Source organism: Paramisgurnus dabryanus, chromosome 12 (assembly GCF_030506205.2).
Source record: "Paramisgurnus dabryanus chromosome 12, PD_genome_1.1, whole genome shotgun sequence".
Classification (NCBI taxonomy): Eukaryota; Metazoa; Chordata; class Actinopteri; order Cypriniformes; family Cobitidae; genus Paramisgurnus; species Paramisgurnus dabryanus.
The window spans coordinates 15,315,521-15,330,225 of NC_133348.1; the positions used below are offsets into that span (position 1 = coordinate 15,315,521).

The 14,705-nt window shown below is 37.4% G+C and overlaps 1 protein-coding gene across 7 annotated transcripts in view; it reads left to right on the forward strand.

The window, feature by feature from the left end:
- sash1a (SAM and SH3 domain containing 1a) overlaps window positions 1-14,705 on the forward strand; it is a 292,094-nt gene that overhangs the window by 212,990 nt on the left and 64,399 nt on the right. Inside the window, exon 1 of one of the 7 annotated variants that reach the window (XM_073811408.1) lies at window positions 3,629-4,237. The exons of 4 other annotated variants lie outside the window; for them this stretch is intronic. In XM_073811408.1, coding sequence (XP_073667509.1) covers window positions 4,136-4,237 — 102 coding nt within the window. In that variant the 5' untranslated portion in view covers window positions 3,629-4,135. Of the gene's footprint in view, window positions 1-3,628; window positions 4,238-4,326; window positions 4,515-14,705 lie in introns of those variants that run through there. 2 more of the 7 variants (XM_065255960.2, XM_073811409.1) reach the window with 2 other exon arrangements.

The following is a 14,705-nucleotide window of genomic DNA, read 5'->3' on the forward strand; positions in this document are numbered from 1 at the left end:
CATACATATTTATCACCTCATAAATTGTGTTGCATTTTACGATGTTTACATCCATTACAAAGATCTATAGACCCCCAAGATCAATGCAGAAAATACAAACTCTTCAGATGTTCCTTGGGACTTCTTATGGCATTATGATGTCTGCATTTATTCAAGAAGCTTTTTTAAACCATTGGATTATTGTTTGCATTGTTTGTTTTCTACTCATTACTTTACATGGATAAGTCCCAATACAGCAGTCCAAAGTGCACATTATGTCTGGAACAACCGTTTGTTATGATCATAGCAAACAATGACACTCACATGTTCATAGTATAAGGAGCCGGTTTCCCCAGTATTTGATGTTGGTTATATTTATAGGTGCTGTGTGAATCAGTTGCAGCTGTGTTGACTTTCCCTCCTCAAGATCTGTATGTGCTTTATGCAACCCAGTATTCTTTATTGTGCTTGAGTGTTTTTAGATTACAGGTGAAGGTCTTTTAGTTTAAGAAAACAATTTCATTTCAGTCTGGATGGTATTTCAACAAAAAGTGTAATCTTTGTGCGGCCAAAATGCTGTTTACTTTTTGTGGAGGAACTCTGTAGTGTACCTAAAACTGTACCTAAAATTGCTGCTTCTTAAACAATGATTTGGTGATCATTGAGGCTAGGTTGAATTGTCCACTGTACATGTTTGTTTTAATCATTATATAAATATTGGAGGAGGATTATTGCGGGATTAAATTCATGGTAGATATGCCCCTGTTTTAATCAAATTTGCTGTCCCCTTACTGCTTAAAATTGATTGATGTATTGCTGTAACTTAAAGGATTAGTCCACTGTCTTAAAAAAGAAATCCAGATCATTTACTCACCGCATGTCATCCAAAATGTTGATGTCTTTCTTTGTTCAATCAATTGAGGAAAACATTCCAGGATTTTTCTCAATTTAATGGACTTTAATGGACCCCAACAATTAACATTTTAATGCAGTTTAAAATTGCAGTTTCATAGGACTCTAAATGATCCCAAACGAGGCATAAGAGTCTTATCTAGCGAAACAATTGTCATTTTTGGCAAGAAAAATTTTAAATATGCTCTTTTAAACCACAACTTCTTACTCCGAATGTGTGACGAGCCAGTGCGACCTCATGTAATTGCGTAATGACATTGAAAGGTCACGTGTTACATATATAAAATGCACATTTGCAGGCCATTTTAACCAATAAACGGACACAAAGACATCAATTAGTATCATTTCGACATACAACAACGTCGGAATGGTCCTCTTTCTCCACACTTGTAAACACAGGGGCGTAGTTTCGATACGTCATTCGTGACCTCTTGACATGATGACATATTACATGAGGTCACGCTGGCGCGTCACACGACCGGAGGAAGATGAGAAGTTGTGGTTTAAAAGTGCATATTTTTTATTTTTCTTGCCAAAATTGACAATAGTTTCACTAGATAAGATCCTTATGCCTCCTTTGGAATTGTTTAGAGTCCTTTGAAACTGCAATTTTAAAGTGTTGGGGTCCATTAAAGTCCATTAAAATGAGAAAAATCCTGGAATGTTTTCTACAAAAAACACAATTTCTTCTAAGCCTTTAATAGAAAAGTCATTTAATTATTTTGATGACTGTTTGAAGAGTTTAGATGTAAAACCATTTTTTAGTGTTTCTGACGTGTTTCCTTGTAAAATAACATTTTTTTTATCAGGCTCTTATGTTTAGGTTCAGTAGTTTCACTTGAATGCCATTAAAAGGTTATGAGTCAGTAATTGAAATGCTTCATTTTGTCAATATCATTATCTCATTTTTGACTGATGTTTAGCAGCGTTTGCATGAGCTCTTCATTGTGCCATAACTTATTAGTCACATCAATATTGTTTGTGGTGTAGGCAACTCAATTATGCATAGGGTAAAAATGGTAAGAAACTTTACTTGCAAAGTGGTCTATAGGGGGAGCATGTGTTTTATGTGTTATACATTTGTAAGCACCGAGCCTGTTTAGCAGCTGTTTTGGTGACCCAGTCTGTGAAATTCATCTCCCTTACATCAGAGCAGGCCATGAATTTTGTGTAAGAGGTATGTGCTTTGTCTATGTGTGCATCTAGGAGACAGAGAGAGGAGGATATCACTTTTAGGGGCAGATTTACTAGTTATATAATATAATACCCATGGTGCCATTTCTAGTATCCAGTTACAGTGTGAACCAGTATGGTGTGATGTTCCCTGTTCACACATAGATGTGAGAGTAGTTATGTATCCCCAGTAAACTTTAAGCGCTTTTTTCTCAGTATTGCTGGGGAAGATAAACATGTTTTCCTTATTTTGTTTAAAGATTCCTCAAGTCAAAAGATGTTTCAAGAATAGCCCCCTCGTAAAATATGTAAGAATTACCATGAGACTTTGTTGGATGTTTTTTTGTTATTTACAGTAAATGCATTTTGTTTCTTTCAAATTCTCATTTGCTCTTGTCAGCTCCCTGTCCGTTTCAATGGGCTTTACTGGCAAAACAAATGTTTATACATTCGTATTGCTGAATAAGACAAAACAATAACAAATCAAAACAGTGTACATAAATTAAGAAGAGAAATTAAACCAAATTCTCTTTCAGGCGGATCTGGCATCTGTCAAGAGACTAGGCAGCTGTTGCTGGTTTAACAAAACCCGTCTCTGGGAATCAAAAAAGAGAAAGAACAGACATGTATAGCCACTTCATTGCAAAAGGCAACCGTGACAGAAGAAATATCCACAGCATGTGCTTTGAAAAACAATTTCACACCGCATATTTATTCAGTTTTGCCTGTTGTTTAGTTTACTCGGGTTACACAGTAGCTCAGACGTTACTTAGTTGAAGTGCTGTGCCTTAAAATCCTTCTCCAGGGCATCCATATGCCATGTCATATGGCACATAAGAGATCATGATGTTATGTTTAACGAGTTACTGATCGGGTTTTACCTACTAAACTAGCTTTGAGGCTAAGTGACTTTTTTATGTCACTTCTGTGTTTAGTTTAGTTTAGTTTGAGGTGACGAATGTCTCACAAGTATAATGATTTTTTTTACCTTAGACATTTTTATGTTACAATAGCATTTCAAAAAATAAAGGAGATGCTTCCCTTATGAAAAATAATCATGATTAATGATGACCACACATTTATTATAATATGTCTCTCCACAATAACCATAGTTAAACCATGGTGTTTGTATTAAAACTATAACAATCAATCTGGCAAAAAACATGATTTATTAGACTTTAACTGTAATGAAACCATAGTTAATTTTCCTTTTGGTTATTCTGTGTTTGATAAATGTTTTCAGGCGTGCCATGAATAGAAAATGCATAACGTCATGCATCTGAAATATTGTTTCATACGCTTTTGTTTTTGAATCCATTGTAAAGCAAAATGCCGCTTTGTACCATTGTGTCTGTTTATAGCTGAGAAAGTATTACTGGAAAGGAGAAAAGGAAAGACAGGTACAATGCCCTTTTCCAAATGTCTGTGTTTGTCGTCAGAGCTTTGCTGAACTTTTCTGTGGATCTGTCTTTCTGTGCCGTGTGTTGTTGCAGTGAAGCGCGAGTATGTTGCGCGTGTTGTTTGGGCGGAGTGAACCATTGCTCCAAAGAGGGGGGAGTCTGGAGAACTCAACAAGCAGAAACTATTCGCTCCGGGCGGTTTTCTTCACTTTTGTTAGTGAATGGTTATGTTATGGATGCATTAGGAGCTTTGTTTACTTCGTTTTGATCGGTTTTAATGTTTTCTACGGGTTTTAATGGTTTAGTGATTGCATATCCCACACTATAGGGAACTTTAGGAGATTCTGTTCGTTCGCACCGACGAAGTGCTAAGTGAAGCGCTGAAATCTGTCCGTCTGTAGCCTACTAGAGTTGAAGTTTTTCGGTTGACTTGAAAACAAGTGCAGGGTGCTCAACTGGATGCAAATGGAGAACGTATGGAGAAAATGCTTATTGATGATGCACTTTAATACTTTGGTGGAATACTTTGCATCAACTTTTAAATACATATCAGAGAATAGTAAACAAACGTACTAAATTAGATTTTAAAGGACATCTTTGCATACTTGATGGTTTGGGATTAACAGTCGTCGATTTGAAATCCCAGGCTGTAAATTCATCAGTTGTTGACAATGGAGGAGGATCAAGTGTTCGCTCCTGAGGAGCCGCAGGCGGCCGGTGGCTCATCGTCGGACAGTTTCTCCCGGCTGTGGTCGGACGTGATGGGGATGCTGGTAAGTTTGGAGTTGGGGGAGGGGTGTCACAGGAAGGCAACTTGTGAAAGTCCTTCAACCCGAAGGGTCTTAATTTATTGCAGCTCATTGTGCGTGAGGTGGTTGCGCTTTGATGCTATGCGCATGTTAATTCAGCCCGTCCACCAAAACAAACAACTGTAGCTGAACGGAGGTCTTCTGCTGACTATGAACAGGGGCTTTTGAAGGTGTACGTGCTTTTATATGCTGACTGACAGTGAGAAGAAGTTGAGAAATCTTCAGGGAATCGTATCACATGGTATGCAATTTAAAGCGCTTGTTTTAATACGGTCCGCGCGTTCAGCGGTGCACGTGCACTATTGTGTACGCGGCTCAACAGCGCAGAAACTTCAACGTGTTTTGTATGTTTTACTAAGTTCATTGTTTCGCACGTGCAAGGTGCGGATAATATTGTTTTGGTAAACTGAAGCACTTTCCATGTGTGTTGATAAACGAGTAAATCCTCGTGTTTTCCAGAGTTTATTTTACATTTCTTGGTCATCGTGGCCATTGGTTCTTAGTAATGTGTGTTTTCGCTTCTGTTTGACTTTGTTGTCGTCTATTTGCACATTTAATTGGATCAGACGGGTTGAAACAACTTTAGATAATCTGGGCACAACAATGCCCTGTAGGCCAAGTTGTGCCTATCAAATGTCGTCCTGATATTCGTTAAAGAGGACAATGCACTTATTTCCTGAGACTTTTGTTTGGTTAAACACCCAGCTGGAAGATTTGAAGGTGTTACATCCATTTCCAGTGTAAATGGCTTTGTCTTTTGATGGTCACTGTGTGAGTGATGTCTGTGTAATTGTGTGTATGTGTTGCTTTCATGTCAAGTGCCCAAGAATAATATCCTAATTTAATTTCCTTCTCAGATAGCCTACTTCAACTGAATCTTGAACTGCAAAATACTGACACACATTAGTAATGAATTTAATTTTAAGTGCACACCCCTGGTCCCACAGCTGGTGTATTTCCTGATGGCAGGTTGCTGGAGAAAAATTAGTCTTTTGGGTTTTTCCTCAGAGTATTTCTCATGTGTATACTCCTATCGCTCCTGTAGTGTTAATCTGATATTAACACATACAGGATAACAAATAATTAAACTGAGTTGCTTGAACAGCTAGGACCTCTGTAAAATAAGTTGTGTGGGAAAAAATGGCCAAAATAACTTTGTAACTTTACCCCCCCCCCCATACTTAACAATAAAGTACAGCTATTGTTTATGAAACATGCAACTTTAAATGAATCCATGTGCTTTGGCTGTAAAACAGCTGCTTTATGTTTAGAAGCTGTAAATGTTCACTCTTTTCATTGAACTTCATCCATAGGGACAAAATAAAGAATTTGCTATAAACTTTCTCTCTGGTTAAGTTGTTTTAGGAACCGGTAGTTTGGTTTGCCTGTGTGAAGTGCATTTATCATGCAGAGTTTCTATTGCATACCATTTTATTTACTGTTTACTATGTCTATGGATAACTATATGCACACGCTTTTCTTTGTAAGAGAAAAATGTCCTGACATGGTTTCAATTAAGCTGACATTTAGACCATCTGACTCTTTTACAAGCTTTTCATATTTGACAGGCTAGTAAATTTAAATTGATGTTTTGATGAGAACTCGGCCAATTAAATTGGTGCTTTTTGGATTTATTATGCTGCCAATATTGCAAAAAAGAACTTGAAGAGCTGCATCTACTAAGATATATTAAAAGTAAGGGTTCACCTTTATAGTGCATGCCCAATTTATGGATCTATAATGAGAATACCTCTCTGCTCATCATTTAAATGTCGTCTGCATCATCTAGTAGTTCCACTTAGGTCAATTTACATCTGTTAAAAGGTTGTAGGATAGTTTCAAAATGATTCACAGACTGCTAATGACATTTACAATGTAGTGAACTGCAAATGATCAAAGAATACTTAACTCATCCCATGTTTACAATATGTGCAACATTGAAAGCATTGTTAAAGCTTGAGCTTGTATTTGAAGTATATGATGATGTGGGCTGCTGGGAACCAAAGATTTCTTCAGCTTACACATTTCTCACATATTGTGAATGCAATACAGTTCATGACGGACAGATTGCTCACAGTCTGCTGCACTGTCCTCTCTGTAGCCTAAATTGAATCAGGTGGGTGTGAAACAGACTTTCTGCCTCTCTGCTGTGAACCAGAGCTCTCACCTTATACAGTGAAGGCCTCCCAAACCTAATTAAACCCCTTGACTTGTCTGTTGGAGCTACATGCACTTCATATAAATCCTCTGTTACCATACGTTTTTTGGATTTTAAGTGTAGGGTACCTCCTGAATGCCATGTTGGTGTGAAATTAAAGAATAGTGGATTGTGTTCTTGAATATGCTTCATGCAGGTGGTTTAGCGTTTACAAATGTGATGTCATCATCACATGCTTTTTTGACTACCTGTGGATATGTTGATCAGATCAAAAATATTTTGGACCTTGTTTACACCTGCTGCATTCATAGCTGTAGTATTTAAGTTTTTTGGTTTTGGATGAACTGTGTGGTAAGGCCCACTTTCAATTCTAGTTAATTGAACACATTCTTGCACACCTCAGGCGTTTTTCCTCTCTTTCTGTCTCTCCCCCTTCACCTTCTTTCCTCCCTTGTTCTTATGCTTCCGTCAGCCCTCTTCCCTTCCTCTGTGGATATCCCGAGGAAGCTACATTCATAAGGGTGTGACAGGACCCCCGACAAACTTCTGTCCACCCCTACATATTCTTTGTAGTCTGACTCAAATAATGCTCATGTCCACTTTTGCCCTTCCTACGACACTTACGTCAACAAACCCCACATCCTCATGTTACTTTGAAGGCTGTGAATAATTTCCCATGGTTTTGTTTTATGTGTCTCTGTCATAGGCAGAAGGTAATTAACAAATTCTGGTTTTATTGACAGTTAGATGATGTGGTTTCTATGCACACAAGTTGGATTCTGTCTTCGGTAGTTATCTGTAGTTGTGTCAGGACATGTATAGGGATAAGCATTTATGATCATTTATTGAAAGGGAGTGCAGTTTGGCAGTCTTCTCTGTTTAAGAATGATTACACGTTAAATGTTTTGCGGTTTGTAGTTGTTCTTAAAGTGACACTTGTGAGTTTATATTTGCAATTATTATATTAAAAAATTATTATATTTGCGAAGTTCTCCCAAAATTAAAAAAAAATTATGACACCATCTACTCACATTCACATTATAATGACTTTTTTCTTCCTTGAAACACTGAAGGACACATTTTCTTAAACTTTTCTTTTTAAAGTGTTGTTTTAAACAATATGATGGTGAGTAAATAATAAAAAAAGTTTCTATACATATATTCTATACATATGTTTTTATACATATATATTTTTAATATTACTCATCATTGTTTGCACATTGCAGTCACAGAGACCAACAGTTTGTTAAAAGTAGCCTATAAACACAGCTGTTTGGTGATGTTGGCTGTAAGTGCGCATGCACTCACACTATCCAAACCAAACTGCGCCCGGTTTGGTTAATCGCGCCTTGGCCGGCTTGCAGAGGTGGGCTTGAATGCGGTTCACTTGGGCTCAGGCTCAGAACGTGCAATGTGATTGGAAATCAAAATGAGAGACATCAACTGCGCGACCACTCATCTTCACCTACCTTCGCAAAAACCTTCTGATGTGCACAGCAGGTTTACGTGAATGTCTGAGGTGCACACGCAACAGATCAATTAAGCAATATGATAGGCATGTGAGAGGGCTGTGTGTCACCGTGCACGAAAAGACTCATACTTAACAGTACGATGGGCTCCTGTTTTAAGAGAGCACTTCCTGTTTTCTTCAAAACAAGCGCATCTTAATGACAAAAGTGTGCCCAGGCTTTGATCGCTCAAGCACAGTGTGAGTACATTTTCTGGGGGAGTAGGGAGGGGGGACAATCGTAATCGCTGGTGCACGGTTTGTTTGGCTTAGCCCTAATGTGAGTGCGCCCCTAAATCTAGGTCAGAGGTCTCCAACCCTGCTCCTGTTGAGCTACCGTCCTTCAGATTTTAGCTGCAACCCCAATCAAACACAGCTGAGGCAGGAAATCAAGGTGTTCAGGGTTGTTTGATAATTACAGACAGGTGTGTTGGAACTGAAGTCTGCAGGACAGTAGCTCACCAGAAGCAAGGTTGCCTGATTTAGGTGCTACCAAAACTTAATTTATCATAAGATACACAGAGCATGCTCTCATAAAACTTTTAGACATTCTTAGGAGTTTCAGTAATGAGTCAACACATTTGTTACAATTAAGATTATGTCTGAACTGCTAATGGATTTCTTTCTAGTCTTAAAACTGCGTTCAGATTGAAATGTGTTTCCCTTGATTTGAGTGCTGTGAAAAGAATTGTTCTTATCAGCCCCGCTTGCTCAGTTCACAATGAAACTGTTTTGTTTTAGACCAGCCAAGAATGAAACTTTTTTTTTGTTTGCCTTAAAACAAGTTTCCTCTCTCAGAATGAGAGCCAGCAGGGGAAATGGGATCTGATCTTTGCAGAACGCTGCCGTTAGTTATCTAAAGAACCTAGAAAAAGGTTTGAAGTCAGTGATGGTTTTGGATTTAAGGGATTATTTATCACAAATGCTTGTTTGTATGAATATATAAGCAAAATAAATCCTACCCTTTGAAGACACAATGCTTTGTTTCTGAGCAGGTGATCTTGGCATATTACAATAGTAAATGCATGAATCCAAGGCTCTCAGTGGATTTCCTCTCATCATTTCTTCAAAGTTCTCACCTTTCTTTCTAGGTGCCTCTCCTTTCACTGCTTTCTTCGTATGTGTTTTATTATGTAACTTAGTTCTTTGCTTGCTTAAGTATTTAATTTCTCCATCCTAGCCAAGGCTTCATGTTGTTATGTTTGCAGACATCCAAGCTTTGTGACTTGACAGAAGGAACATCTTTTCATGTGAGGACAGATAGTTTTACACATTTGGCTCTCATTTCACAGTTTAAGGTTAAAGTTGGGTTGCATAATAATAAGTAATATGTGATCGGTCTTTCTTCCAGTCATTGCAATCCATACCTGAAATGTTCCTATGAAAGAAAGAAAAAACTGTTACAGAACGCGTTGAATTGGGTCCATGTTTTGGGTGGCTCAGACTTTGAGATGTTATAAAGTTACTGCAGATTCTAGAGAAGTGTAATTAGATGTTGTACTTTTACATTGTATCCTAGATGTCGTAATGGTAAAAAAAATACAAAAAAGTGAGTGAAATCTCCAGGTCTGTTAACGCGCGCTGTTAATTTCCAGAATATTTGATCTCTGTGCCTTTTATAAACAAATGTCCAATATATAATAATGATTATTATTATAACATTTGCCTATGGCTATAATTCAACAACAGCTGGCTGGCTGCACCGCAGACAATTCCACCTGCTTGAAGTGATATTTTAAGTAGGCAGTAAACTTGTCAGAGAGGATGTTTTGCATGGTTTATATATCTCAGTCACTTACCATTTGGATCATCTAATCAAGATTGTTCTCATAGACTCGAAAGCATTGACTTTTCAGGAATGTTTGGGACTGGCCTTAGCAATACTTACAATGTTCGTGAATTCATTATGTGTAATTAAATACTTAATTCATTAAAGAGCCTCATGTTGGTCCAAACTTGACTTTGCATATAAAAATCTTAATAAACTTTTGTAGTTTAGGTGTACTCTCCACTGAATGTTTTAGCTTTAAGGTCCAGTTACAATGTATGTTTTGTTTCTTAGACTGGACAGCAGCAGTCGGGTGGTGTTGTTTACGAGTTCAAATATTGATTCATGTCTGCAAAACAATGATCTTACTCTTTATCTTAGAGCTGCGAGCTCACGAACAGCTAACATTCAGGGGCGCAAGATTGGTTCCCCATCTCTAATTTCAAACCCCCTCTATAGACGAGGCATGAGCTTTGAATTAGTGCAGTAATCAAATGAAATGCCCAGCTGGATCCAGCAGACTTGGTTCAAACGTCAAAGCTCGCAACATTACCTCACTCTAGGCCTGGAATGTGTGGAATGATAAGTATATGAGACATGTGTTGAACAGATGGAGCTGAACTAATACACATCATGAGTTGAGCAGTGCTTCCCTATGAAGATTAGCGCTAATACTGACCTTATTAAAGCTCCCGTTCTTTCTGTGTTTTTGAAGCTTTGATTGTGTTTACAGTGCGCAATATAACATGTGTTCATGTAATTTTCACACAATTTACTTGTCTTTTATAGCGCTGTTTTCACTCTCCTCAAAACGGCTGATGTCTTCCTTGTTCTATGATTCCCTCCTTCAGAAATACATATCGAGTTCTGATTGTGTAGTTTGTTTAGTGTGTTGTGATTCGATAGCAGCTTAGCTTGCTGTTAGCTTAGCTGGCGTCTGACATTTCTGTGGGCGGAGTTTAGTCAAAACTGTTTTATTGACGTCATTCAATCAGGAAGTAGAGGGCTGCAGTCCAAACTGGCCGTTCGCTGTAGGCTTTGAAAGGTGAATTCTGTTAAAGAAAATATATCGCCTGGCAGTGAACTTTGAGCTTTATCATTTTACAGGTAAGATTTAGTAGCTAACATTATTTTTATGGACATTTTGTTGGTATTGCAATTAACTATAATGTTAAATTGAAGTGTCTGAAATTTAAGCATTTGCCAGATACATAAATGTAAATGTTAAGAGAATGCAAATTTATATTTGAGTGGATTTTACTGAATTTTGTAAAAGATTTAAGCTTTAGTTATGTCATGTTGTTTTCACTAAATGGCTTAGACGTGTCTTTTAGATGTTACAATATTATTGTTTGACTAATTTCACTAAATTTAATTGTTGCTGCATTATCAAGTACGGTAGTTAGTTTGTTTATTTGTTGGCTAATTTATATTAACAGTATGCAGTATGTATCTCATATTTTTTTCTTGTTTTTTGTAGCTTGCGTTCTTGCTGCCTATTTAATACAACTATGAAGTTATGAGTCTCAATTTAGATTGTATAAAGCCTTTCCTCCACCATCATTTAATGCTTTAATGCATTACTAGGGATGTAACGGTATCAAACATTCACAGTACGGTAGTATTTCGGTAGGATGCCCACAGTACGGTAATTATTGAACCATTTACATGAAGGAAAAAACATATGAAGACTTGGGAAAACTGCCATAAGTGTTTATTAAACAAGACTGAACATTACAATGTACAAAGTGTAGTGTAGTGTAGCGTTTACAATTTTCATAAAAAGGACAAAAATAATTAGACCATGTAATAAAATAAAAAAAAGTTTCAGTTTAGTTTGTCAACTTTAAACAACTCCCAATCCGTCAGGTTTTAGTTTTTTTAATTATTATTATTAATGCTAATTCTTTGTACTCCCATGAAAGCAACGGTAGTGATTGTAGAATCAAGAAAAGATGATGGGTTTTAAGATTCCTGGTCAATTCCTAAAAACAAAAACAACCCAGTAAAAATGAAAATAGCAGTTTACTTATTGTAGCTGGACCTAGAGCTGAGGTCAGCTCACTCAATACACGGGTGCGTTTCCCAATCGGAAGTCTGCAGCCTCCATAGGTCGCATTTGTAGGCTGCATACGTCATGAAGACCTTATTTTTAGAATATTAACATTTTTCAAGTTGACTATTATTCTTATTTAAACGTATATTGTTGTAACACTCTTATGACTTGCGAATGTAATACTCAGTTAACTTAAATACACCAGGCATGTAATGATAGGTGCAGCCTGCATATGCGACCTAAGGAGGCTGCCTTCTAATTAAGAAACGGCATACACACTCTTCTCACGGATTTACTCACACTCGTTTTTTGTATGTCCATCACATTTTGTTCTTTTTTTTGTCACAGCAAACGCGAACTTTTTCCACACATCAGATTTAAAATTCGCGTTTCTTTTGCGTCTGTCATTGTCGCTCCACTTGAAGAGAGGCATCAGAGTGGCACGCATGGGATTATGGGAATTGTAGTTCCCACGGCCATACACTCGCTCCACTTGGCCGGAAAAAAAATCCACATGTATTTTTAGGAAGACCTAACGTTTTACAGAATCATGTGACCACGGTGCTACCGGGAAAATTTGATACCGCAATACCACGAAATTTATAATACTGTTACGTCCCTAATCATTACAGCAGACTGCTGCACTCACTATCTCATCCACATATTTTGATGTGCTTTTTGCAGCATTTCATAAAAACGCTGGATGGAAATGCCAAGATGCACATTAATGATAAAAATGTGCATAAAACACAAATGCGTTCAATTGAGTCAGATAAATTTATTTTCTGATAAGAGAAAACACGCACAGGGACTAAGATAGAAACGCTTTAACTGAATAAGTCCTTAGATGCACATCAAAAAAGTAATGCGTGTTAGATGGTATAACTGGACTAACCAGCTTACAGAACTCTGAAATGAAGTTCTGAAATGAATGGGAAAAGTCTTTCATTGTAACGGTTCAGTAATATTACTTTACTGTCTAACTTGATGTGATATTTCAATTATGCGCAACTTTGGATAGAAAAATACCGTCTGTGTGTTTCAACAAGCCTGTCTAATAGCTAAGGAATGAAGCACAAGGCTTAGTTAGTGTCGGAAAGTTTTAATTTTGTCATGCCTGAGCGGTTCTTTGCCACCTCTCTTATAAATTAATGTAAAGTAAGGAAGACAAGTGACACTTTTATTGTAGACCTCGCATTTCATGTGACATTTTTCATGTGATTGATGGAAGCAATTTAATTGCACATCCACCATATGAACCTCAAACATTCGGATCATGTTTTGCCGAATAGCTGAAGTTATCCTGCAGGCCGGCAGATCGGAATGCAAAAGCTGGAATTTCTCAGAAAGAGGAGCGTACCATCGGGAGTCTCAGTACTCTGAGATCATCTGTTTGGAGTTTAGCTAGAACAAATTGACTGAGAAATATTATGAAACACTTTAAATCCTGTTTTGTTTTTTAATAAACATAATTTATGACTTTTAAATAGTTTTCTATGCACAGGTGTCACTACTTTTTTATTTAGTTGTAAATGTGATTTGTTTAATCCATACACACAAGCCCAAACTTTATAGCTCCTATAGTGCTGTACTAAAGATGTTATACTTCAAATCTAAAGTGTTTTTTTTTTTCTTATCCATAATGTTAAAGGGACACTTCACCCATTTGCATTAAGCTTTGTATAGTTAGAACCCCAGTCATGTTTTTGAATGGTCATGCATCATTTTCGCAGTTGCAGCTGAGACAGGAGAAATACAGATTTCAGTGTTGCACTTCCTTCTTTCAATGATGTAAAAATCATCATTTTGCATCATTGAAAGAAGGAAGTGCAATATCTTTGTTGAGGGGGTGAGACTACAAACACCCCTTTTCTCAGTAAAATAGGCACCAAATTCTAAATGAATGCTACATTTCGACTACAAATATGACACACTTTCAATAAAGATTAATGTTTCTACGGGAGAAATGCTCCTTTAATTGCATAAGTGCATGTCTACACATAAGACATTTACGTGTGTGTGTGTGTGTATGTGAGATAGACTCTGGCCCATACATACAATGACAGGATATGTGTGTTTGTCAGCATGGTCCTGCACGGGAAGAAGGCCTTTGTTTTTGACTTTTCAGGACTTTAAAGGGCATCTAGTAGCACCAGCACAGATCCAGCCCAAGAAAAGCGCAGAGAACATTGTCTTACTATAAAGCTTTATTTTGAAGTTACAAGAACCTGACACCTGCAATTGCATGTTTTTTTTTACTTTTCTTAAGAAATTGAAAAACACCCATTACTCAGAATCTTTGTTTTTTATAGCTTCTTCTTCAGCAGTCTGAGGTCATATGCTGTTACGTCTATGTCACATGCTTGATGAAAAATAAGTTACACCCACCCATACACACTTGCGCTGAAGTCAGAGCCAGGCAGCACCACAGTTGAATGTGTGCACTTACAACAAGACAGCTGCGTAGGTCAGAGAAAGTCATAGTGTAGGTCACTGTATTTGTCTGTTGCAACGCTTTAAGCATGAGCGAAAAGAAAACACTCAACATTGCGCAAGATCCCATCTTAATCAAACACTAAACACAACTTGATTTAAAGTGATCATTTAAAGACAGAAATTCACAAAAATGTTGTGGTCTCATGATCAGGGTGTTAAAGTATGTGAGGATGGAATGTGAAGGGTAGATGTTTAGTTCAGCTAAAGTTTGGCTCTTGTGGCAGCAGATGCATGCTGCATGCTCTTTTGTGGGTGCGCATGATTGTATTAAATCGTTTTTTGGCTGGCGCCGCTCTTGCGACCCTAATTAAAATCGCGTGCCAGTGACACATTTTTAATTAAGCGCTTCTACAGCTTTACTTGTGTGAATGTGTTTGTGTTTCTGAGACTGTAAATATGGGAGAAAATTGTGCTAATGAGAAATTAGTAGTCATTACATATATACTA